The sequence below is a fragment of the Kryptolebias marmoratus genome, linkage group LG15 (assembly GCF_001649575.2).
Source record: "Kryptolebias marmoratus isolate JLee-2015 linkage group LG15, ASM164957v2, whole genome shotgun sequence".
NCBI classification, from domain to species: domain Eukaryota; kingdom Metazoa; phylum Chordata; class Actinopteri; order Cyprinodontiformes; family Rivulidae; genus Kryptolebias; species Kryptolebias marmoratus.
Genome location: NC_051444.1, coordinates 11562112 through 11585577, shown reverse-complemented (window position 1 = coordinate 11585577; position 23466 = coordinate 11562112). Strand labels below are relative to the sequence as shown.

The window sequence follows — 23466 nt, the reverse complement described above, 5'->3', positions numbered from 1 at the left end:
ATATACAGTCTCAATAACCATTATATTCAGTTGTTTTACGATTTAATTTATTTTTTCAGGAGATCATTTCAAGATCACCACCACACAATGGTATTTTCAGGCGTCACACCCATAGACATGCATAATAAAATGTATGTAAAATTATGTATTTCCTTACATGTTGATGGTCAACCCCTGCTTTGGATCGGGTGTTATACATAAAGCCGTCTGTGGGGGCGATGTTTCACCGAATCCTCCTGAATCAACGCCGCTGATCACCGTAGAAGAAGAGGCTGCCATATTGCAGTGATACAGCGAGTTTATCCGAGCTCCTGTATTGTCAGCTTTGCGTTTCAATAATGATTTCAGCTCAAGCTTTTGGAGATCCCGGGAAAATGAAAGATTATCATTACACGGGTCCAGTAGAACACCGGTTTTCACCTTACGCCTACAACGGAGGGTCAGTTGAATGTTTTAATAGCTGCTAAATTAGTCTTCAAGCTAACTGGCTAACGTTAGCAAACGAATTCTCAACTAAACAAAATTTTAAGTCTATGGAAAGTTTCCGCATTTACTCTTTTACACATTATACAAAGTTTAATACTTTAATCTTTGCATTTAACCTAACATTTTTTAGTCTAAAATGTATGGAAAAAGCAGTTTCGGTTTCGTATTTGTTTCCTAGCTTCCGTTAGCATTTCGTGTTTTAGCGATGTTGCATGAGTTAAATGAACTAACCCGTAATTTCTTTTTAAATTCTCTCAGAACTGTGCTAGCTGTTGCTGGAGATGATTTTGCCATTGTAGCATCTGACACCAGGCTCAGTGAAGGCTACTCAATCCACAGCCGGGACTCCCCCAAATGCTACAAGCTGTAAGTGTACATTTTGAAAAGAGATATAATGATAAAAAGCAGTGTATTAGTTTATTGCTATTATTTAATCTACCTCTGTGAATCCACCACCCCATCAGAACACAGTGTTGTAGACGTTATTCTGGCGTTCTGCTGTTTATTGTATCATTCAGCAGCGCAACAGCTAGAAATGGGAAATAAAAAAGCTGAATAAAAAAAGTTGCCCTGACTTTCTGATCTTTGTCTCACTTTCCTTACAGGACAGACACAACTGTCCTTGGCTGCAGCGGTTTCCATGGCGACTGCCTAACCCTGACAAAAATCATTGATGCCAGACTAAAGGTAAGCTGTTTTTGGTTTCGCTGTGCCTTTATATGAACTGACACGGTACAGATTTAGTCACTTCTCATATTACCTTTTGTCATTACACTTCATTAAAAATGCTGCATTAGGCATTTTACATTTTCATTCCTGCAGTACAAATTTTAAACCATATTGAAAGAATTTGAAGAAGGCACTGTAATGAATTGAATAAATATTTATAAAGGAATGACCACGTCAAGAGTCGAGACTCAAATTTTTTGTTGTTGTTGTTGTTTTGTGTTGGTTCTGTGCTCTTTGTTCATTTGGTTTTGTACATATAAAATCTTGATTTAATTCACATCATAAACATGTATTAAAAGTTACTGTGATCTCAGGTCACCACCTACTAGATGACACCTAAATTAATATTCTTTCTCTTCTCTCAGATGTACAAACACTCAAACAACAAGACTATGACCAGTGGAGCCATTGCAGCCATGCTGTCTACCATCCTGTACAGCCGGAGATTCTTCCCATACTATGTCTACAACATAATTGGTGGACTAGATGAAGAGGGTGAGTACTTATAATAAGCTCCAGCTTTAATAGTTAGTTATGTTTCTGCTGTAAGAAGTGTATTATAATAAATATGACTATTTCTTAAGTTTATAAATTAATATTCTTCACTGTTTTTAGTTGAGGTGGGGTTTTTTGTTCCTAAAGTATACACTCTAAAACTTTCCCTGTGTTCTTGTAATTCTGTGCAATTTAGGAAAAGGAGCAGTGTACAGCTTTGACCCAGTGGGCTCCTACCAGAGAGACACCTACAAGGCTGGAGGATCAGCCAGCGCCATGCTACAACCATTACTAGACAACCAGGTAGATAACTAACACATATTTATTTATCCGTATCACTGTGGGCACAATCTGACTCTTTCCAAAATGTCCTTTCACAGATTGGTTTCAAGAACATGGAAGGCGTGCAGCATGTTCCCCTGACTCAGGAAAAGGCGGTTCAGTTGGTCAAAGATGTCTTCATCTCAGCTGCAGAGAGAGATGTCTACACTGGTGATGCCCTCCGGGTCTGCATCATCACTAAAGAGGGCCTTAAAGAGCAGACTGTACCACTGAGGAAGGACTGAAGAGTAGAGACGTTTCTAACATTCATGGGTTTCCTTTTTGGTTTCTCTGTTTAACATTCACTCTGCTGATTTCACCTCTTTTCCATCAGGTTTCTCAACATGGGGTTGTTGATGCTGAGGTTTATTCAAGTTGCCTCTTAAGTTTGGCTTTAACTGGGGGTTCTTTTTTCTGCTCTCTTGTCATCCTAGCTTATAAGACCCTTCAGCCTCATCTTAGATCAACATTCCTATTCTGAGAAGCCAGATCCTTACACACCCTTGCCTAGACTCTTTTTCATGATATGTTGCAGGGATTTGTGCTCAGCTTTTCTTTTTACATTCTTAATAAATGTAAACAATTTAAGAAGTCTTTGTGTTCATTATTTGTGTCTGCACTGCTATTCTATAACATTTTTTGGACAAAGAACAAAGAAAAGAGAGAAAAAATTCTTCATTAAAACTCAAGCTTTGTGTTTGATTTCACAAAGACAGACTTATGGAGATGGCTTATATGGTATATAGTAAAAGGCTTAGTAAAAATTAACTTGTTTGATACAATTGTGATTAGAGGTCTACCTATAGTTTTTTATGAGCTGACCTTTAAAAATCGGGGCAGCTGATAGATATACAATATCATTTTTTAATTTCTGTCCAATAAGTATTTCCATTTACAAAAAATAATATTTACCTTAAATATGTACATAATACAATAGAAATTTATCACTTAAAATTAACTTGTGGGCTACAGTAAGCTGACTGTAGCAGTTGCTGCTGCGTCTTTTAGCTTCCTACTTAGTAATCGGTTAAGTATGCACAGGCTTGACTGATTGTACTTTTTAAAAAGTAAACAGCCAATAAAATCAGTCTACCTCTAATTGTGACTGGATTAAAATACTCCCATCTTTAATTGAGGTTATATATCTGCAGTCATTCTAAATCTGAATATCTGAGAAACGTGGCACATTTTTTTAAGCATCTTGCATTGTTTGAAAAGTTTTTAATCCAGAATTTATATTTCACTTTTTTGTGCTCAGTTACTTTTTTCTTACCAATTTGTTGTTGCCCACTTTTACGTGGAGATGTTAAAATCTTTCAGCAAACTAAAGAGGTTTTAAAAACTTGTGAAACAGTGATTTCTTAAAAGTCCACTCTAGCTTTGAGGTAAATAAATTGATAAATTATTGTATTGTTGGTTGTGTAATTCTTACAAACATAAGTGACTATCAAGCACAAGATTCAAATGATAGCAAAAAAAATAAAACTGAGGGCACTAAGAAGTTCATAAATCTCCATGAAGGGATTGGAGAAGAACAAACTTTCAAACCCAGACTGATTAGTTGGAGAAAATAAAACACCACTTTTAATTTCCCCCTTTTTATTAACCCAAGTTAATCAGCTTTAGTAAGAAGTGTTTACATAACTGTTTGATGAACAAAAACTCTGGTACAAACACAGACACAATCAGTGTCCTTAAGCGTAGTACTGAAGGTTGGCCTTCTTCTTGGCTTGGACCTCCAGGATGCCCTCCATGTAATCTTCATGGTTCAGCTCAGTGGCTCCACGACGCAGCGCGATCATACCGGCCTCCACACACACAGCTTTGCACTGGGCTCCGTTGAAGTCGTCGGTGCAGCGGGCCAGCTCCTCGTAGTTGACGTCTTGACTGACATTCATCTTACGGGAGTGAATCTGCATGATGCGAGCCCTGGCCTCTTCGTTCGGCATGGGGAACTCAATCTTCCTATCGAGACGTCCTGAGCGAAGCAGCGCTGGGTCCAAGATGTCCACTCTGTTTGTGGCAGCAATCACCTAAGAAAAATATAAAAAGGGTCAAATCTGAGGTCATCTTAGAGTGAAGCTGTTACTGTAGTGAATGCTCTGTGTGCAGTTACAGTATAATGTAAAATCTCTTTTACATGAACTTATTCTAAATACTTTACAATACAAGATTAGATATTTTAGTTGTGGTAATTAATAATAACTGGTATATAAACTTGTGTAAATTATTTACCTATTTACATGTGCATTTTCTTAACGTTTCCACAGCATATGACAGTTATTATGTCAGATATTAAAATACTCTAACTAAACTAACAGTTTTTAAGTCTTGGTATGATTACCTTGACCTGCATGTTGGGCTGAAATCCATCCAGCTGGTTGAGCAGCTCCAGCATGGTCCTCTGCACCTCTCTGTCTCCAGCCTTCTCGCTGTCAAACCTCTTTGTACCAATGGCGTCCAGCTCGTCGATGAAAATGATGGATGGGGCTTTCTCTTTGGCCAAGGCAAAAGCATCCCTCACCAGCTTGGCTCCATCGCCGATAAACATCTGGACCAGCTGTGGACCTGCCAGCTTCAGGAACGTGGCCTTGGTCTGAGCAGCGCAGGCCCTGGCCAGGAGGGTCTTTCCCGTGCCAGGTGGTCCATACATCAGGACCCCTTTGGGTGGCTGGATGCCCAGGTTTTCAAATTTCTCCTTGTGATTCATAGGCAGGACTATGGCCTCCACCAGCTCTTGAATCTGCTTATCGAGCCCCCCTATGTCACTGTACTGCTCTGTGGGGCGCTCATCCACTTCCATGGCTTTGACTCTGGAGTCATACTCAGTAGGCAAGGTCTCCAGGATCAGGTAGGAGTCTTTGTTGACTCCAACCAGGTCTCCGGGCTTCAGCTTCTCGGCATCCACCAGCCCGATCACGGGCAGGAAGTAGGTCTGTCTTGTGGAGGTTTTAATGACGGCGCACTTTCCTTTTCTCTGGGAGTCCAGATCCACATTAGCCCCGTCCTCCTCCTGGTCGTTGGGGTCCACATCCAACAGCTCGATCACGTTGGAAACCAAGTACGGCAGCGTTTTGTTCACCTTAATCTTCTCCGTGTTTTCCTTGATTTTATCCTTCATGGCCTGCAGCTCGTGAGTCACCCGCAGCACCTCGCTCTTCATTATCTTTATCTCACTGTCGAGGAGACGAGTCCGCTGGACTATCTCCTCTGTGGACATTTTTAACACTTCTTCGCCGATACCATCCTCCACTTCGTCCCAAACTGATTTGTCACTCAGCGACGCCATCTTTGCTCTGTCTGTTCCGGTGAACTGTGACGCGCCGGAACTTAAAGCTTCCTCTTCCGGTTAGCGCCGAAGAGCAGCCTGGGGATGACACGGGTCGAGTTGAGGCTAAATAATTAAGTTTGGAAACTCAAGGCTGCCCTAAATTGCAAAGGTTTGTGTGTATGTTGCCTAAGCGTTTTGTTGCTTTCAGTCACATAGTTCAAAGTAGTTAGCAAGTTTCTAAAACTGTGAAGTTGCTTGTTAGCTTTGCTGCTAATTTCAGCTAGCTAGTGCGTTTCATTTACGATAGATGTCAGGACATCTTGATGAAAAGTAACTAAAATATTGATAATGTTGTCACACATATGTTAGACTCTTGATTGTTTAAAATGTGTCGTAATGCTCATAGTTTAAAAAATGGTTCAAACAATGTTATAAAACGTCCAGCTTTAAAGAGCTGTTGTGTTTGTGCCACTGCAAAAATTACACAAATCAAATGTGATACAGCTGAAGAGTTTGACACTGTAAACCGTGGGGATTTTCATGTTTGCAGGCACGGAAAAAGAAAGAAAGGACTAAAGAGCTGGAAGAGGAGGCTTGTTTTTGCAGAGTCCGGTCCATTTTCGTGCAGATAGATCCGAGGTACCCACAGCTTCCAGAGTCCTGCTGTGTGGATTTCATCAGATTTTATCTACATTACTGTTTTCTCCTGGGTGGCAGTAAACTGTGAGGAGCTTAAGAGATGGATCAGAACAACAGTATACCAGCCTTTCAAGGACTGGCGTCCCCTCAGGTAATAATAATAATTTTCTGAGTAACACATTTTTTTATGATTTTGTTATTCTGACAACAGTTTTATGGAGCTGTTTGTTTTAAATTTTCTGGTCTATCTCCTGACATTTTCCACAAGTAGCACTGATGCCACTTTAAGAATTATAGGAAATGGCAGCTTTATTTTCACCAAAGTTTAATCCACAATGTTATCGATAAGTTACAGAAATGCCAAAAGAATTTTATTGTATTTTAAAGTAAAATTTATACAAATTTACATAATATGTTTTGCCCTTTTTTTGTCTGGGGGATGATGTGCCTTGTGCAGGGTGCCATGACCCCCATTCCAATGTTCAGTCCTATGATGCCGTATGGCTCGGGCCTGACGCCCCAGCCAGTACAGAACACAAACAGTTTGTCTATACTTGAGGAACAGCAGAGACAACAACAACAACAACAGCAACAACAAGCAGCACAGCAGGCCAACGCAGGTACCACACACAATTCCAGTTGTCGGTGTCCTTGACAATTTCTTTGAATTATCAATCTTAAAGTATTGTTTATTTTTAGTTCTGTATATAAAAACAAATTAAACTTTTTGACCTAGGCCTTCCAGGGGCATTGGGGCAGGCTCCTCAGCTGTTTCATTCCCAGACAGTACCGGGCTCGACCACGACAGCGCTCCCGGGAAACACCCCGCTCTCTAACATCCCAGTGACCCCCATGACTCCCATCGCACCAGCTACGCCTGCATCAGAGAGCTCTGGCATTGTACCGCAGCTACAGTAGGTTTCATATCCATTTGACTGAATTGTCAGAGTATTAGGTAACACAATTACCTAATTAGCTACATTTCTGTATTAAAGCACACTCTTATCTTAGAATTGCGAGAAGGAAAAAAATACCCTGAATTTACATAAGGCTATTTTAGAGACTGTAAGGGTTCTGCTTATAAATATGTTTTACTTTCACTCAGTTTTTGTGCAGCTGAAGTTCATTTAGTCACCCAGGAGTTTGATTTATGCTTTGTAATCACAAAGTCAAACAAATCTACTTTTAAAATACCATGTCTTATATAGTTTAATGAGATACAACTATTGTCTTTTTTGTTGTCTAACCCTATCTCTGCTTTTCATTTACAATTAGAAACATAGTATCTACTGTAAATCTGGGCTGCAAACTGGACCTGAAGACCATCGCCCTGAGAGCTAGAAATGCAGAGTACAACCCGAAGGTAAGACGAAAATTATCATCTCATCACAGAAAGCTATGTTCCTATATCTATATATATATCATATGTCTCATGCATTATCTCTGCAATACTTGTCTATCTTGTCCTATTTTTAGCGTTTTGCTGCTGTCATTATGAGAATACGAGAACCTAGGACCACTGCTCTCATCTTCAGCTCTGGGAAGATGGTCTGCACTGGAGCCAAAAGGTCAGAATTCAGTTTATTTGCTAACCTAAACCTTAAAGTTTACAAGTATTATCTCAAGCTAACGACGGTTTGTTTTTTGTAAAATATTCTTACCAGCTTTCCTCTCTTCATACTAGCTTCCCATTTTTTCTGTTTTGGGTGGGGGGGCTCTAACTCATTCACTCTTTCCAGTGAGGAGCAGTCGAGGTTGGCAGCCAGAAAATATGCACGCGTGGTGCAGAAGCTCGGGTTCCCCGCCAAATTTTTGGACTTCAAGATTCAGAACATGGTGGGCAGCTGTGATGTGAAGTTCCCAATTCGACTTGAGGGATTAGTCCTCACACATCAGCAGTTTAGCAGGTAAGCCTTCAAAGCACACAGAGCAAACCATAAACAATTGAAATTAGTTATTTTTTAATATTGTATATGATTTTATTTGTGTGTTTTAATAAACTAACTTGTGTTTTGTAGTTATGAACCAGAGCTGTTTCCAGGATTGATTTACAGGATGATAAAACCCAGAATTGTCCTGCTAATTTTTGTTTCGGGGAAAGTAGTACTCACAGGTAAGACTTGTGAGCCAACAAAGGAACTGATGTTGACAGAGTAGTTTTAGATTATTATGTAATTTACCTTTTATTAAAGATTGTAAATTAATCACATTTTTCCAGATGTAGTTGATGATGCTTTACAGACTTATCTGGTTATTGATTTGTGCTTTTATGTTTGTTTTTTTTTAGGGGCCAAAGTAAGAGCTGAGATCTACGACGCTTTTGAAAACATTTACCCCATTCTGAAAGGCTTTCGCAAAACAACGTAGAACCTGGAGATGTTTGTATTACCTCTCCAACCTCATCTGTTTTTATTTCTTTTCTTTTTTTTTCTCTTCTGTGTTAAAGTAACATTTAATGTTAACCTCCACAGGTGGACTGCTGTAAGGATTAATGTACAAGGTTGCGACTTTATCACTTATTTTTTTGTTATTTTTGAATGAGATTTTAGGTCTTTTTTCCTGTGTTCTGATCACATGTTATTTTAATTTTACATGTTTTTTTTTTTTCTTGCATTTTAATTTTTTCGTTGCTCCGTCATAGACCTAATTGTACATACGACTGTAAGAAAATGTAAAATATTGTTGATGAGAAGAAAAGCAGTCTGACTAAGACTGTTGTCAGTTTTATTTCAAACAGTTTTAAATACTTTTGTACATTGTCTCTTTTGTATTTTTTGATTTCCCAAGTTTGACGCATACTGAAATCTGTCAGACTCCTTGTTTCCTAAACCTAATATCTTGAACAGTAACTGAGAATGGATGCCCTCTAATTGATTGAAGTTTATTTAATCTAAATACTACAGCCAAAGCTTTCATCAGGATGCTTGTTGCTTCTCCACGATTCTAATTTTTTTTGTTTTAATTGGTTTAGGTACGTTCACTTTTTAACTTGTTACTGATTGGAGTTGATTTGAAACAAACTTTTTATTTAAAGAAAGTGGGTCTGTCATAATTACAGAAAGAAGTATTAAATGGTTAAAGTTGACCGTATACATATATATTTTTGTATTTCAATTGTGGGAAAGTGACTCCAGTTGTAAAGTACCATCTACACTTTGTCATAAAGAGAAATCAAGAGTTTAAACAAAAATCATAGGGCAGGAAAAGTTCTGCCTATTTTAGCTAAATTTTATATCAAGCACTAAGCTGCAGGATGTTGGCAGAATATGTAATGTTTTGAAAGTTTATAGAAATTTTTGTCCATTTCTGAATTTGGACGAGCGTTGGCTGTTGTACCTGTTCTGGTTGTCTTTTTATTTGGACACTTTGATCATAATTATTTGTAAGCGAATGGGCACTGAGCATTTCTTGGTGTGCGTGTGTGTTAAACACACAAATCCAAGCGGTCACACCTCTGACAACCATTAAACCATTTTGCAGTCAGTCAGTTCAGTGCATTTGGGTGACACGTTTAGTCAAGTAATTTCACCGTCTGTGATTCTTACGGCTGACTTCTGTGCCGTCTGCAGATTCAGATTTATTCCAAAGCTTTTTACATCAAATGCTTCTTCTGAAACTGTTCATGTGCTGCCCTGTGCATCAATAAACCTGTACATACTGAAATTAGGTCAATGTGTCTTGTGTTTGTGGCAATGTCTGTGTTTTTATTCTGCAGATGTCTTGAGTAAGAGTCAACTAAGTAAATCAGTCATAGTCTTTTGTGAATATGCTTAGCGTTTTAAAGAGAATATTTTAAATGCATTGTGTGAACCGACTTAAAAAATAGATTTTTGTACAGAAATAAAGATATAGATCTAAAAGAACCAAAACCCTAGTAAGCTACCCCACACAAGAAGGGAAAACCTACAAAACGAATAAACAAATAATTAGCATTTTTTCTTCAGTTTTGACTTATATTTAAAGCACTTGCAGTTCCTCTCTTTTTTAAAGACTGAATTTTATTGAGTAAACCACAATCATGTTCCAATCAAAACATGAAAAGTGCCAAATGTTGGCAAGTTTGGAGATCGTACTGTGAAAGACTTGCTATTTGGGCAGTTATGCATATGCAGGGCTCACAGTCCTAATGCTCCAGAAAGATACTTTAAATGTTGTTTCCAAGTTTGTGAAAGTCCCTTTTCTTTCCCTACATGACTGTGTCTCAGTGCACAAATGAAGAACAAAAAGGTTTGACAAGTTCAGTGTAGAAGAACTTGACTTTCTCCACATGGAGCCCTGATCTCAACCGCATGCACCATCTCTGGGATGAACCGGAACAAAGAGAAGGCAGACCTCAAACATGCTCTACAGAGGGAATGGGCACAAATTCCAACAAAAACATCTTGTGGAAAGCCTTTCAATAAATGTGGAAGCTGTTAGAGCAGCAAAATGGGACCGATTCTCATTGGTGTGATGGTCAGATGTGGCCAAATACTTCTGTTCATAGACAGCATGTGCATAGTTAGTTCTCATTTTACATTGAAAGTTTTGTTTTGCTAAAGCAGCAAAACACTGTTCCTCCTCTTTCATCTACCACTAATCCTTGTTGTGTACATAATCACTTAAGTTATACGTTTGTATTACTATAAATCTGAGGATGGTATAATAAGAAACAAAACAAATCTTGTTTTATTTTGTCAAGAGCCCTATCAGATCAGGCAAAGGTAATTTTTATATTATTTTCCTTTTAATAAGTTCTAATTGTCCAGTAGTATAAAGAAAAAACACTAATGTTGTACTATGCTCGAAAGCAAAAGTAAAAAAAATCTGAATAAACAATTTTTGTTTTAAGAAGACAAGTCAGTCGTGTTAAATACATTTATAATTGTGCTTAAAGAAATCTGCCAAAACACCTAATACCTGCCATATAAAAATACTCCTTTTCGTGTTTTATCTCAATATCCTCAGAAAAAAATAAAACAGTATGTGTCGTTAACTTAATGTAGACTGATACAGTTATCATATGTTCATTTAGAATAAAAAAGGAAGAAAAGTCTGCCATCTCCAGGTGGATGTTTCACTGTGGACGTCTTTGCTGATCGTTCCAGGAAAAAAATCATGCATGAAATCATTTTATTTGACAACAGCTCAGTTCAGTCAACTCTCAAAGTAGACTATGATCAGCAACCTTAATCTGTTCCAGCTGAACAGCTCATTTATGTGTTTTTATCTGCGTCTGCTGATCTGAGCTGAAGTCCTGCTTCCAGATGAACTCCTGGCAGTACTGGTCATCCTGCTTACAGCTGTCAGAGCAGCTGTAGATGACCAGAGTCCCCCAGTCGATGCTGGCACCCACTGAGTCCACACACAGGCTGTTTAAGAGCTGAGGCATCACCTGCAGACACAAACACGTAAACTTTACATGTTTTACTCTCAAGCCAAGAAACTTATTTCTTCACATACTGGTCCTAAACTTGACATTTGTCTGAGATCATACACACATTAAATTTGTCATAGGAAGTTCTACTAATATAATAACAACATTTCTGTTGTTAGAAAACATCAGTTCTAGTTACAAACACATGTACAAAACTTACAAAGTTGCTATTTGAAGCAGAGTTTAGTGAATGTTTATTAAAGACCTCCAAATGGATTAAACAAGTTAAATTAGTGTGAATTCAACATCAACAACCTGAAACTCGAACGTCCGCTTGGTGCCACAGGTGCATGGTGGGATATCCTCGTCTGAAGGGATGTGATGAGAGGAGACCCACAGAGCAGAGCCACCTCGGCTGTAACGTATCACCTGGATGAGATGAAACGCAGTCAAATGGTCACAAAGTAGAACATCTGTGTGAATTTTCTTAACTCTGCGTTGTGAAGTTTCATCACCTGATGCGGCTCCGAGGCAATCCTCTTTTTGAACCGCTGGAAAACTTTGTTGTCTTCAGTCTCATGCATCGCCATCTCCTCCAGATCTGCTTCTGCCAGAGCTGATGGGCAACAGAAAGAATTTTAAAAAACTGTCATGAGATAAATAAAATAATCAAATGTTTTGAGCTGGCACTAAAATGACTAATTTATACAGTGAATAAAATAACCACAAGTGTTTCAGATTGAATTAAAAACCTACTGTCTGCTAACGTAGGACCATCACTCTTTTCCTGAACACTGCCCTCTTCTTCTTCAGCCTCTGCGTCCTCTCGCTCCTCCTCAGGCTCAGTGACAAGCTCAGATTCAGGAAAAAGAAGAGGTGAAGTTGAAACGGTGGATGCCTCTATATTTAGAGAAAGACACAGCAGCAAATAAGAAAAACAAATCTTCTTGTTCTGCGTTCAACTTGCCGGATTCAACTGTACCTGGACTGCAGCACTCCCTCTTATGAGAGTGTTTCCAGTGGATGGTCTGGTGGTGTTTCCCACAATAGGTTACGACGTGACAGCGGGAGCAGGCCTTGTTACCAGGGCAACCACACACCCAACACAGTTTAACTCCAGAGACAGGTAACACGTCATTATCATCCTCTGGATCGTTTTGTGGTTCATCCTCTGAACAAATTCACCCCGAAAAGGAAATAAAAAATGTGGTGATGCTAACTTGTTTTTTTACAGGAAGATGATAAAAATGCATTTTGGTTAGACAGCAGTGTGATTATCAGCTTCTTTGATCAATTATTTTCTCAATTTTGGCCAGGCTAAGAGTGATTACACAACACCCTGAAAAAAATATCAATATTAAAAGCAAAACAAAAAAATAATACTAAGCAAGCACCTATTTGAATCAATGTAACTTTATGTATTTTACAGTGGTTACAGGGGTGCAAATATTACCTACTAAAGGAGTATCATTCCTGAATTTTTTTTCTATGTTTTTTGATGTGAAACAAATACAAATATGTTAAGAAATATACTAAAAACTCAAGGACAAACCTGGAGGAGGGTCATAAGGGTAGAACTCGTTCTTCCTGGGGAGCTGACTCCTGAAAACTGGTATGAAAGTCAAAACAATCAGAAAACTTGTGAGTGAATAGTTCAAGTGATACAGCCCAGTTAAATGACAGAAGCTGCGCTAACATCATGTAACTGTGACCAAAGAGAATACATAAAAACAGCAATGACTGTAACGAGTACCTTTTATGCAGCATTTGTCGGTTCGTGAATAACACTCAGGAGTTCTGCAGCAGAACAGAAAAAGGGTTCTGTGAAAACTTCTGTCCTGGCCCGATATCGGAGCATACACCTGCAGCAGAATTAGACAGTGGTTTATAAAGGGGAAGGCTCCACATATATGAACATATCGTTGCGTCTTGTCAGATAAAAATCCAATCTAGCTTCACATCAGGAAAAAATATTCTGCAAGAAATAGAGCAGGGAGTCAAAGGCTGTTTAAATGTAGCATAAAATGAGTACAACATACATTTTGAAGTTGGAGTGCCTTGTCTTGTGGTAATAACTCAAACAAAAACAAATATTTATGTATCATTTATATCCCAGTTTGAAATGTGAAAAAAAGTGCGGATGTAAATACCTTTTTCTTTTTGAGTGTTATTGTTTAAACTCCAAATACAAAAATGCCTGTTTCCAGTTTATATTGAAGCATTTAGAGGATAACAATGCTCCTGTTTATTACATTAAAGCTGAAAGCTAGTATCTCATCACTGATTTTTTTATATTAAATGAAGCATCTCCAGTATCTGAGGGTTTCTCAGACTAAATACAGACTTTTTTTTCGTAAGATAATATCAAACATTAATGCATGGGAGAGAATAACTAAAGTTACCCCGCAGACCTCCCTCCTTCAGGGTACCAACCTGCAGCAGGAAGACCATCGGCAGCCCGCAGATCTCACACTCCAGAGCGGACACGGAGGGCAGGCCTTTCCGGATGAGCCACGCCGGCTTCCCGCCGACTTTACTGGGAAACTGTGAGGACCGAAGCCTCCACGGCTCCGCTTCTTCAAGGAAACCCAAAACTACCTCTGCCGAAGACATATTAGTGTTTTTAAGTCCGAGCTCAGCGAACACACCGCTCTACTGAATGCTTAGAAACTAACGAAGAAGCGCAACACATGCTGGTACAGCGGCGAGAATCGTCCGTATGGAAACATCGGCCGGTGTTTAGTTCCGTTGTTAACAGAATTCTCACAGTGGAAATTAGTATTCACATTAGTGAAACTATATCTGATGTGTTCAAAATTATTAAACTGTACGGCTTGTGTCAAAATCTTAGATCCATATATTTAAAAGATATAGGAGTTTTGTAATGAAATACCGAATGTATTTGATTATGTCCACTAGATGGTGCATGTGTTTTATATAAGAAATTAAAACATAAAGACTTCAGTTAGTTAAACTAACGCCCACTTTAATCATCTCTGGAGACAAAAAATTCAACTCAGGTCTGGAAAGTACCTAAGTAACTCAAATTCTGTATTTTTACACTGATTCAACCAGATGATGTGTACAACACTTTAACATCTGTTGCATTTAAATGTGCTCATAAATAAACTTGACTTGACCTGGATTTGTATTTTACTGGAGTACATAACTTTATGACCTATTGAGGACTGAAATTATGTGAAAAAAGCAGCCAATGTCCAAAAGAAAAAGGGAAAGAACTTAATATAACATAGATGTATAAGGATTAAAAGTGTCATTTTAACGTACCAGAAGCAAAAATCAAATTGCATGCAAAGCAATTTGTTTTTTTTATGTAATTTGTTTTTTTTTTTTAGTTCAGCAACAGCACCAAAAAAGCCAGTCTTCCCTAAAGTCAAACAAAGTTACATACTGCAGACAACAAAACTGCAAACATTTCTGTCTAAAACATTAAAACAACAAAGTTTGTCTTAAAACTGTTTTCAAAACAACAGCAACGAAACTTAAAGTAACAATCTGGCTTACAAATATACTAGATTCATTTTCTGAAGAGCATCTATATCTACCTCTGAAATATCTCAACCAAAAATTAAACACATTAAGATGTAACAAAAGTTTTATTTGTTTATTTGATTTGTTGTTTGTTGTCACAGGACAGGCAGACCCCATAATGTTGCTGTATGGATGATGTCCTCAACCTGAGTAGAAACACACACTCACTGTCTCTCTCTCTCTCTCTCTCTCTCTCTCTCACACACACACACACACACACACACACACACACACACACACACACACACACACACACACACACACAGAGGCGCTCAGTGATGTCACGGAAGGGGAGTTTGGGGACGGACACTCACTCCAACTGCTGACCAACTCCAATTAAATCCCCGCTCTTTCACTCCAAGTTTTCCGATTAATGACCAATGAAACCGTGAAGCTAAGATGGACACCGTTTGAGCTTTTAATTCCGCGGAGAAAAAGCCGGCTGAAGAAAGTCCAACTTTGATGGAAACCTGAAGGAAACAGACGGCGTTGTGTCAGCGGACCAGCCGCTCTGTGGACGGGGGGAGGTCGGAGGAATGGACGCGTGAAAGCGGACCGACCCTCTCCATGTCTCCGTCCTCTCCCTGCCAGGTGCCCTCGCGGGACAACGGGGGCTACAAGCCGGCATCGGTGTCCCCTGCTCCGCCTGTCCCACCGAGGAGAGTCCGGAACCGGGACGGGGGCTCCGGGGCAAGGACGCGGCGGGCGGCGGCACCAGAGAGGCGGGTGAAGTGTGTCCTGGTGGGGGACGGAGCTGTGGGGAAGACCAGCCTGGTGGTCAGCTACACCACCAATGGTTACCCCACCGAGTACGTCCCGACTGCGTTTGACAACTTCTCAGGTAAAAACAGAGGAAACATTTATCAGTACTTTTCAGAGTCCTACTCTAATCCAATTTAGTAAATGATAGGCCAATGTTAGATTAGATCGTTTTTTAATTTCAGCCATATTTGAAAGTGGTAATTAATAGGTTTCATGTTTATTGCGCCCTCTTAATTGCAATTAACACATTGATAATCAGCTTTTAAATTGGGCAAATCCTAGATAACCAAACCAAATCAATACATCTTAGAGGAAATAGGGACAAATTGAATTATGTCCATCGAAGAAGTCACCAGAATTACATTTTAGACTGTGTGGTAGCTGAGACAACATATATTTTGAACTTATAAGCTAAATATCTGCCATCTGACGGCTAAACTAACCTGTGTTGACATTATTGTGGTCTGTTTTTTTGTGTTTGCTTGTAGCGGTGGTATCAGTGGATGGTCAACCAGTCAAACTACAGCTCTGTGACACAGCGGGGCAGGTCAGTGTATAAATAATACAAGTACTTTGTTCTTCCCACTCTGTGAAACATCCACGTGTTAATTTTTTGTACTTTTTTGCCTTTTCAGACTTGATTGTGTAAAGACCCACAGTATGACTTAGGAGAGGAATAGATGTGCAGCAAATTATATTGTTTTAAAAGCATTTGAAGTCCATAAATCCATCCAGTGAAGGGAAGACAAATATACTTTTTCCACATGCATTTGCCGGTCACAGTGTAGAAACAGCGACAGAAATATATAACCCTAACTTCCTGAATAACAGGAGCAGGTACGCAGATTAAAACTAGACCAAAAATAGATTTTGTGTAAGTGGGTTCTTGTCCGAGAAACTACGCATCTGATAGGTCTTTCCTTGGAAAATAAATTCCTTTGTATGCAGGAAGTGATGTAATTACGGTATGTCCACAGCTGCTGCCTCAGATTGCTGTCTGAGAAAGATAGTAGGATTCATATCACGAGGGACAAGCTACCACTGGTCAGATGAAGCCACAGCTCTGTGATGAAACAAATACAGATATGTTAGGTATGTCCTGCACCATATTTTCAATAAGAGAAACAGACTTTGTAAACTCTTGGGTATCATGTAATGAAACAACAGCTACATTCAAATACAGAGGAAAACAAGATGGCTCTTTTACCCAGTGGGAAAGTTGTGGGTGTCACTGTAAAATTGTTAATTTAATTTCTTATTCAGCAGCCATCGATGTGTTAAAGTTTATTTCACAAACATGTTTTCTGCTCTGTTTATATAATGAACGGGTGGATCACAAAGAGGAAGCAGAGCTGGAGATCTTAAAAAAAAAATTAAAGGTGAAACCAGACCAAACTTTCTAGTTAATAATTTATAAACGACCAATTCTTGAGGAAATATTTCAGTTTCTCTTATACATGTTATAGGTAGGTGTGTTAAAAGTTGCCTGTTTGCTTCATTGATGAGACTAATTCTGACTTTTTTTTAGCTGCTTCTTTTTGTAAAATGCATCATTCCTCCTTTCCTGTTGACTCCTTCACTCCTGGGACACCCAGAACTGAAGCTTCATTGGATTGTTGTCTACGCCACATCTTTGACATCTTCTCTTTCCCAATCCAGATGTCTTTAAAAGCACTTTTTATTTTTTTTCTGTTTTAGTTTTCTCTCTCTCAGACATTAAAACTCACAGCGCCTCTCCTCCCCGGTGTCTTTCAGGATGAGTTTGACAAGCTGCGCCCTCTGTGCTACACCAGCGCAGATGTGTTCATGCTGTGCTTCAGCGTCGTCAGTCCTGCCTCCTTCCAGAATGTTCCGGAAAAATGGGTCCCGGAGATTCGGAAACACGCCCCCTCTGCGCCTCTTGTCCTCGTCGGCACGCAGTGTGACCTCCGAGAGGATGTCAAGGTGTGGAGGTTTACCGAACACATAAAGAACAATAGTACTCCCTTCAGTGTTTGTTTTGTGTTCTGATAATGTCTTATTGCATAAACAAATAAGACTGTAAACAAGATAATTGGAAGCTTAATTATAGTTGCTAAAAGAAGTGAAACTGCTTTAAAAGTAATAAAATCTAATATGTAGGTCTTTGTTGTAGATGTATGCATGATTAACTGTTGACATGTCTCTCTCTTTTGTTTTAATAACCCTTTAATTACTTTTTTTTGCAGAACAACTAGCAGACAAAGTGTTCCATCCAGTTTTTGTCACTTAGGACAGATCAGATGTTACCAGTTGTGGCGGTACAATTGACTGATCAAGTAGAAACTAATTTTGCTCTGTTCTACTCCTCCAATAAACCGTGTAACAATAAGGTGGTTTATTAACCTAGAGCACCTAAAGGGACCTCCACAGTAAATCATTTTATGATTTACACTATGTTTTTCTGCTGTGACATCTCAGTTTTTCTCAGTTACTATTTAATTTTATTTTAAAGTAAAAGCGGGAAATTTAAAGCTATAGTTCCTGTCATCCATTTACTCCGTTGTTCACAGCTCCCACTGGTTTTATAACAGCGACTATTCATCTTTGTCCCTCACAATGTCATATATCTCCTTGTGTTGAACTACATTAAAACTGTAGTTAGCAGGGAGCAGTTAAATCCAGTACCTCAGAGGAAGTTAGCATATTACTGTAGTATTTTTTATCACACTTTATGGATCTATACTTCTATTATTTTCAACTCTGCTGTAATACCTAAACAGACACTTTAATGATCTTTATTGTGTTTTATATGCGGTCCTTTCACAAAGTTCAGATCACTTTAAAAATTGAAGCTGGTGCCACATTATACACTTTCCAAATGCACAAAGAAACATGGTAATGGTGTCTTTGGATAAAACGTATAATTGTTACTCAGTAAGCTTTAAGGACATGTGCAGTAACTGAAGCCATCTTTCTTTAGGTCCTGATCGACCTGGCTAAATATCGAGAGCGACCCATAGACCCAGCGGACGCCCGGGACTGTGCGATGGAGATCGGAGCTGTGGCCTACATGGAATGCTCCTCTCTGACCCAAAAGAATCTCAAGGAAGTGTTTGACGCAGCCATACTGGCCGGCATACAGAACCACAGCTCCCGTAAGGACTCGAGGGGGAAGCAAAAACGCAGAAAAAAACCAAGGCAAAAACCGGACAAGATGAAGAGCCTGTCCAAGTCTTGGTGGAAAAGGTACTGCTGTGTGGCCTAAAGCAGACCTGCGACGGGTTCGGTTCCTGCTGTGAGTAGGGATCTAAAAGTCTGATCCCTCCTTTATGGATCTCTGAACTGGTTTTGGCCTAATCTGGACTCGTCTGCACAAAAGCTTTTTTTATTATGTACAAAGGAATCTAATACAAGACTTTGCCTTAAATGTGGAAAAGAATTAAGACTTTCAGAACTGTAAAATGTTTATGTTCTTATTGCAGATGAGATTTACTACTGAGCCTCTGGTTTGAGTCCTTTGCACGGTGCTCCTGGGTCTGGTGAATTAAACTTGTATGAACAGTACTATTATTATGAAACTAGCAGAAGATGTGATAGTATTGAGGATTTGACTGATTCAGGTTTTAAAAAACTCACTGAACTCACTGGAGTCTTGCTAAAATTCCCTCTAAGTCTGTCATGAATTTAACCCGGCTTGGTATGTTGCCTCAAGAAAAGCTGGAATCTCAGCGGAATATAATTATTATTATCAGTGCCCTAAATTCAGCCACATACTATCATTTTTCTAAACTGGGTCTAACTTTAGACTGTTTTCTTGGCGATGCCGAATGAAAGCGAGCTGCCCTCTGACCGAACTTTGTCATTTTGGATTTTACGACCCAGACATGATCACCAGACATATTTAAAGCCAGAACAAGTTCAGCTGGGAGGTAATTTTAGTGCCCCATAACCCGAGCCATTGTTATTCTTTTAAAAAATTACTCACCAACTGATTTTATCTCGACCACAGACTCAGCTTACTGTTTCGTCACCCATTAATTAGTGTCAAACCTGGATCGTGCTTGTTTAACTTTAGTCCTGAGCAGAACAATATACATAAAAAACTTCGATTCCAGCCTGGTTTTTAGTTAAGCCACGAAGATTTAACCTAACTCCAACAGAAGCAGTTTTAAAATCTGAATAAAGCAGAGATTTCCAAACAATCGCAGTCTTATTATATAAAATAGACTTTGCTTTCTATGGGTTTGTATTGGTGGCTGTGGTGATTTATCCTCCTCTTCTGTCTCACACTAAAGTACTAACTGTGAAAATGGAGTGGTACCGGTGTGGGTTGGTTAATTAAAAAGCTTCTTCTTGTGGTGAGAGATCTCGGGGTTGCACTTGACTTTAATCAGGCTGGAGAAAACGAATCAACTCATGATCACAATGTTGGTCTCTGAGAGCTTTTTTTTCTATGAAAATGAAGAAATCAGTGAAAAAACTTATGAGAATGGAGATATCATCCATGCAACTGATAATTTAGATCAGCAGCAAATTGCAAGGCAGGCAAAAACATGTTTTTATATTTTATATCGATTAATGTGAGTTTGATTTATTTTTTTAAACACCTAAACAGCCTTAAATATAAGCACTTATAATCAAATTCCCAAAAGAGACTCAGCTGTTTCTTTCTGTAAAAATGTACTTACTGGTTATTTTTTTAACGCATGTTTGTTTTCTGTATTAAAAACAACAGCTTCTGGTTAATAATTACTGTGACAGTGTTCATACTGGATAAATATCACATACATCACCTGCAGTTTTCTCTTTTAGTTCTGTCCTAAAACAACAAACAAAACACAAAATGTTTGCGCAGGAAACCCTCAGCTGTACATTTTAGTTACTAAATCAGAAATAAAACTCACTAACATTTATTTAAATTTTCTTTCTGCCAACATACAAACAAGTCTTTAAGCTGCAGCTCGTCATGAATTTTTTTTTTTTCACTAAACAAAAAACAACATTTTACTGCTGATGCATAAACAGAAAAAAAAGATTTTTGTTAGTGTTCTGTTTTTACATGATCTGCATCTCAGTAAAAAAAACTATTAAAATGTCAGCGGTCTGGGTTGTCACACCAGTTTTTGGTATTTTTGTCAGATATTCTCATTAGTGAACAACAATAACTGTTTGGGACGTGTTTGTAAAATCTGTGATTAGTTTGATTGCTTTAATTTTCAGGTATTTGGTACATTTTTTTGTGCTTTCTTTTTTGAAGCAGTTCCTGTAGCCGACTAGCACCAGGTTTTCTGATGTTTAGTTCAATGTCATGAAGACGTGTGCGGTGTTTATAAAACACGCCGTCCACCCTCATGTAAAAGCCCTGTTTGGTTAAGTTGAGTAAAACGTTAAGAGTTTGAGTCCGGGGCTGAAGACTGGAGCTCTTTGCAGCTCCCTCCGTGCTGAAGATGTTTTTTGCTGTAACTGAATGTGTTCACTGTGCCGACGCTTCGCTCTTGATAGCAAAAGCTTTGTGTCTTTCGGGGAAAAGACACAATAGGTTATTTGTCTCTGTGTTTGTGTGTCGTCTTGGTTCATTGTGGAGTTAAGCGGGCTAAAGGTCATACACGGTTTTATGACAGCTGGCATTTCCTGTGTCAGGTTCTGCTTACAGTATATATACAATTTGTGGCCAACAGCAGGTTTCCTATTAAGACAGCTTTATATCTAATTTATCCCACATATATTACCTTAATTTATTAACAATGATTTGCATGATAGCTGATTTTCTTACCACTTGGTTTTGACCGAGATTTGAAGATAAATTTCCTCCCGCTTTTGTCTTTTCCTTCTTGATGGAGCGTATAAAAACTGAATTGTATGTTTTAATCCCCTAAATCCTGTGTAAATTTACCCACAGCTACCCTGGTCTCAAGTGATATTCAAAGGATATTTAGTGTGAATGACACTGCCTCTGACCACAGCTTTTAAAACTGTTATTATAAGTTACACAGAGTTTAATCTCCTTCTCAGGTGGTTGATTTGCCGCAGAGTTGAACCTGGATGACAGATGTGTGGTTTTGTGATGAAGAACAGATGGTGTCTGAAAGTGAAGACAGAGAAGAGGCATGCTGATGAATGTTTATGTTTAATTCAAAGAAAAACATTAATATTCTGTGGTACTCTATAGTAGTATGATATATTGTGTGAGATTTTAATTAATGGTTATGCCAGGCTGTTTACTCTGATGCTGGATCAAGCCTCCATTAAGTGACGGTGTTACTAAATAAGTTACTCAAACTCAAGGTGTCAGCGTGATGTTTAGGCTTACTGTATATAAAATAACACAAACATTCATTTAAACAGGTCTGAGGCCTCAAAATGACACTAGCCTTTGCTGCCTTTTGTAAACACATCAGTTTTGTTTGTCTCTCTGTCAACTAATTTCCCAGAAAGCTTTGCGTTTAAAAAAAAAAAGCAAAGCAAACTGATCGATTCCAGTCTAACGTTCACTTGTTTGACCGAGGTTGTTGGCTTTTAATGTACATGTGTGCATGTGTGGGACACCAGCTGAGAGCTTCTCTCAGGAAACCAACCCAGTCGGTCTGCGTGAAGCATCCGCGTGTTTTTATTGTCCCAGAGTGTGAAAACACGGGAACAGATTATCTGCTGCTGCAACGTGCTCACACGTTACACTGAAGACGTCTCTCCGAGGAGAATGTGTTTGAACAGATCTGTAATACCCTGAGAAATAAAAGACCATTTGGAATAAGATATGTGTTGTGTTGGTGTTCAGTGGAAATGTTTACGTTTCCACCGCCGTGTAACGAGAGCCAGCAGAATGTAACTGAGATAAGGTGTGGAAAAGCTTCTCTTTTAAAAACTTTCCTGCATGCGCCAAGGAGATTTCAGAAATGTTGTCAGGAAAGGGATCTGAAATCAGCGGACCATTAACATTTTTTTGTTTGTTGTTGTTTTGTTGCCTTGCCTTCATTTTTGTTTTCGTGTTGTTTCGGCTGAAGTCGTGCTTTGAAGTTGCAGTTTTTGCTTCTGGAAGTCTAGCAGCCCTCAGCTGATGAGCATCAGAAGTTGGGGTTGATGTTTCAGTCACGTATGAACACAAAAACACTGAAAACCCAGAGGAAATCATCTAACTTCAGCGTGGAGCACCACAAACAGATTCGACCCTCTCAGCACCTCCTGGTTATGCAAGAGCTTTATTTTTATTGTGTCACCTGGTTAGTGGTGTGTGTGTGAGACTTGGAAACAAACAGCTTTACAGGAAAAAACTCACTTATATATTCTGCTTCTGGTGCCTGTTTTTTGACTGAAAAAATTTCCAGTTCTATTTCTGATGTTCATCTCCCAGGGGGAACTAACAAAAAGTAAAAATCTGCTTTTCTAAATGATATTTCTTTTAAATTCAAACTTCAACACTTGCAACAAGTTAGTATGTAATGCCACAGTCTCAGTTGAAATGTCTTAAATATTCCCACAGAAAAAAAAGCCCTAAATGAAATATCTCCCAAAGTGTATTCACCTCTTTTCGTAAACATTGTCGCCTGCACCATGACGCTGCAGTTTTCTAAACCTTCTACCCACATAATTACTTTAAATAAGGTCTTAAAAATCTATTCGAAGCCAGAGCTCTAAAAGCATTTTTAACCATTTCACTGTATTACACTCCAACATGTTCTGCAGGTATTTTGTTCTCTTTTATGCTATAATTGTCAGGATTCGTAAATATTCTAAAATGAGCAGCTCGGCGTCAGACAGACACGGGAGACCAAGATAATAGGAAGTGAGTTTATTTTACAGTGAATCGGGAGCAGGAATAATTACAGGAACCAGGAACCTGGAAGCAGAGGACGTGGTAAGTATTTCCTTGGTGAGGAAGGCAGGTAAGTATTATATC

General features: G+C 38.9%; 5 protein-coding genes across 6 annotated transcripts; 3 read left to right on the top strand and 2 right to left on the bottom strand.

Annotated features, from left to right (window-relative positions):
- Positions 1 to 253: 253 nt before the first annotated feature.
- Positions 254 to 2623, top strand: psmb1 (proteasome 20S subunit beta 1). Its single transcript, XM_017418669.3, has 6 exons — positions 254 to 439; positions 745 to 852; positions 1092 to 1173; positions 1581 to 1710; positions 1907 to 2013; positions 2091 to 2623. The coding sequence occupies exons 1-6, from the start codon at positions 339 to 341 to the stop codon at positions 2274 to 2276; spliced, it is 714 nt and encodes a 237-aa protein (XP_017274158.1). The 5' UTR covers positions 254 to 338; the 3' UTR covers positions 2277 to 2623.
- A 990-nt stretch (positions 2624 to 3613) lies between these two features.
- On the bottom strand, positions 3614 to 5346 carry psmc3 (proteasome 26S subunit, ATPase 3). The gene is made up of 2 exons (XM_017418788.3): positions 4376 to 5346; positions 3614 to 4064 (listed from the first exon to the last, which is right to left on the bottom strand). Exons 1-2 carry the CDS (start codon positions 5318 to 5320, stop codon positions 3726 to 3728), a joined length of 1284 nt encoding a protein of 427 aa, XP_017274277.1. The 5' UTR covers positions 5321 to 5346; the 3' UTR covers positions 3614 to 3725.
- On the top strand, positions 5345 to 9607 carry LOC108237399 (TATA box binding protein). 2 transcript variants are annotated; one of them, XM_017418789.3, is made up of 10 exons: positions 5345 to 5471; positions 5853 to 5941; positions 6020 to 6092; positions 6399 to 6561; positions 6678 to 6855; positions 7217 to 7304; positions 7418 to 7509; positions 7681 to 7848; positions 7960 to 8054; positions 8229 to 8308. In XM_017418789.3, exons 3-10 carry the CDS (start codon positions 6042 to 6044, stop codon positions 8306 to 8308), a joined length of 915 nt encoding a protein of 304 aa, XP_017274278.1. In that variant the 5' UTR covers positions 5345 to 5471; positions 5853 to 5941; positions 6020 to 6041. The 2 variants fall into 2 exon arrangements, with proteins under 2 accessions (XP_017274278.1, XP_037835763.1); XM_037979835.1 differs by having other exon boundaries at positions 5853 to 6092; positions 8229 to 9607.
- Positions 9608 to 10784: 1177 nt separating this feature from the next.
- pdcd2 (programmed cell death 2) lies at positions 10785 to 14030 on the bottom strand. Its single transcript, XM_017418674.3, has 8 exons — positions 13731 to 14030; positions 13051 to 13159; positions 12850 to 12906; positions 12280 to 12468; positions 12054 to 12197; positions 11813 to 11913; positions 11613 to 11726; positions 10785 to 11315 (listed from the first exon to the last, which is right to left on the bottom strand). Exons 1-8 carry the CDS (start codon positions 13908 to 13910, stop codon positions 11133 to 11135), a joined length of 1077 nt encoding a protein of 358 aa, XP_017274163.1. The 5' UTR covers positions 13911 to 14030; the 3' UTR covers positions 10785 to 11132.
- A 1064-nt stretch (positions 14031 to 15094) lies between these two features.
- rhoua (ras homolog family member Ua) lies at positions 15095 to 22325 on the top strand. The gene is made up of 4 exons (XM_017418794.3): positions 15095 to 15690; positions 16100 to 16158; positions 17367 to 17555; positions 18553 to 22325. The coding sequence occupies exons 1-4, from the start codon at positions 15417 to 15419 to the stop codon at positions 18835 to 18837; spliced, it is 807 nt and encodes a 268-aa protein (XP_017274283.1). The 5' UTR covers positions 15095 to 15416; the 3' UTR covers positions 18838 to 22325.
- Positions 22326 to 23466: the final 1141 nt, after the last annotated feature.

Bases quoted from the DNA above. Each gene is read 5' to 3' on its own strand.
- LOC108237399 (XM_037979835.1), top strand. From the start codon at position 6,042: ATGGATCAGAACAACAGTATACCAGCCTTTCAAGGACTGGCGTCCCCT. The intron at 7,849-7,959 runs GTAAGCCTTCAA...TGTGTTTTGTAG, and splicing joins ACACATCAGCAGTTTAGCAG to TTATGAACCAGAGCTGTTTC. The intron at 8,055-8,228 runs GTAAGACTTGTG...GTTTTTTTTTAG, and splicing joins GGGGAAAGTAGTACTCACAG to GGGCCAAAGTAAGAGCTGAG.
- pdcd2 (XM_017418674.3), bottom strand. From the start codon at position 13,910: ATGTCTTCGGCAGAGGTAGTTTTGGGTTTCCTTGAAGAAGCGGAGCCG. The intron at 13,160-13,730 runs GTTGGTACCCTG...ATTCTGCTGCAG, and splicing joins CGATGGTCTTCCTGCTGCAG to GTGTATGCTCCGATATCGGG. The intron at 11,914-12,053 runs GTAGGTTTTTAA...GTTGCCCATCAG, and splicing joins TGGTCCTACGTTAGCAGACA to CTCTGGCAGAAGCAGATCTG.
- psmb1 (XM_017418669.3), top strand. From the start codon at position 339: ATGATTTCAGCTCAAGCTTTTGGAGATCCCGGGAAAATGAAAGATTAT. The intron at 440-744 runs GTCAGTTGAATG...AAATTCTCTCAG, and splicing joins CCTTACGCCTACAACGGAGG to AACTGTGCTAGCTGTTGCTG. The intron at 853-1,091 runs GTAAGTGTACAT...CTTTCCTTACAG, and splicing joins TCCCCCAAATGCTACAAGCT to GACAGACACAACTGTCCTTG.
- rhoua (XM_017418794.3), top strand. From the start codon at position 15,417: ATGTCTCCGTCCTCTCCCTGCCAGGTGCCCTCGCGGGACAACGGGGGC. The intron at 16,159-17,366 runs GTCAGTGTATAA...GGTGTCTTTCAG, and splicing joins TCTGTGACACAGCGGGGCAG to GATGAGTTTGACAAGCTGCG. The intron at 17,556-18,552 runs GTGTGGAGGTTT...ATCTTTCTTTAG, and splicing joins ACCTCCGAGAGGATGTCAAG to GTCCTGATCGACCTGGCTAA.
- psmc3 (XM_017418788.3), bottom strand. From the start codon at position 5,320: ATGGCGTCGCTGAGTGACAAATCAGTTTGGGACGAAGTGGAGGATGGT. The intron at 4,065-4,375 runs GTAATCATACCA...TATTTTTCTTAG, and splicing joins AGCCCAACATGCAGGTCAAG to GTGATTGCTGCCACAAACAG.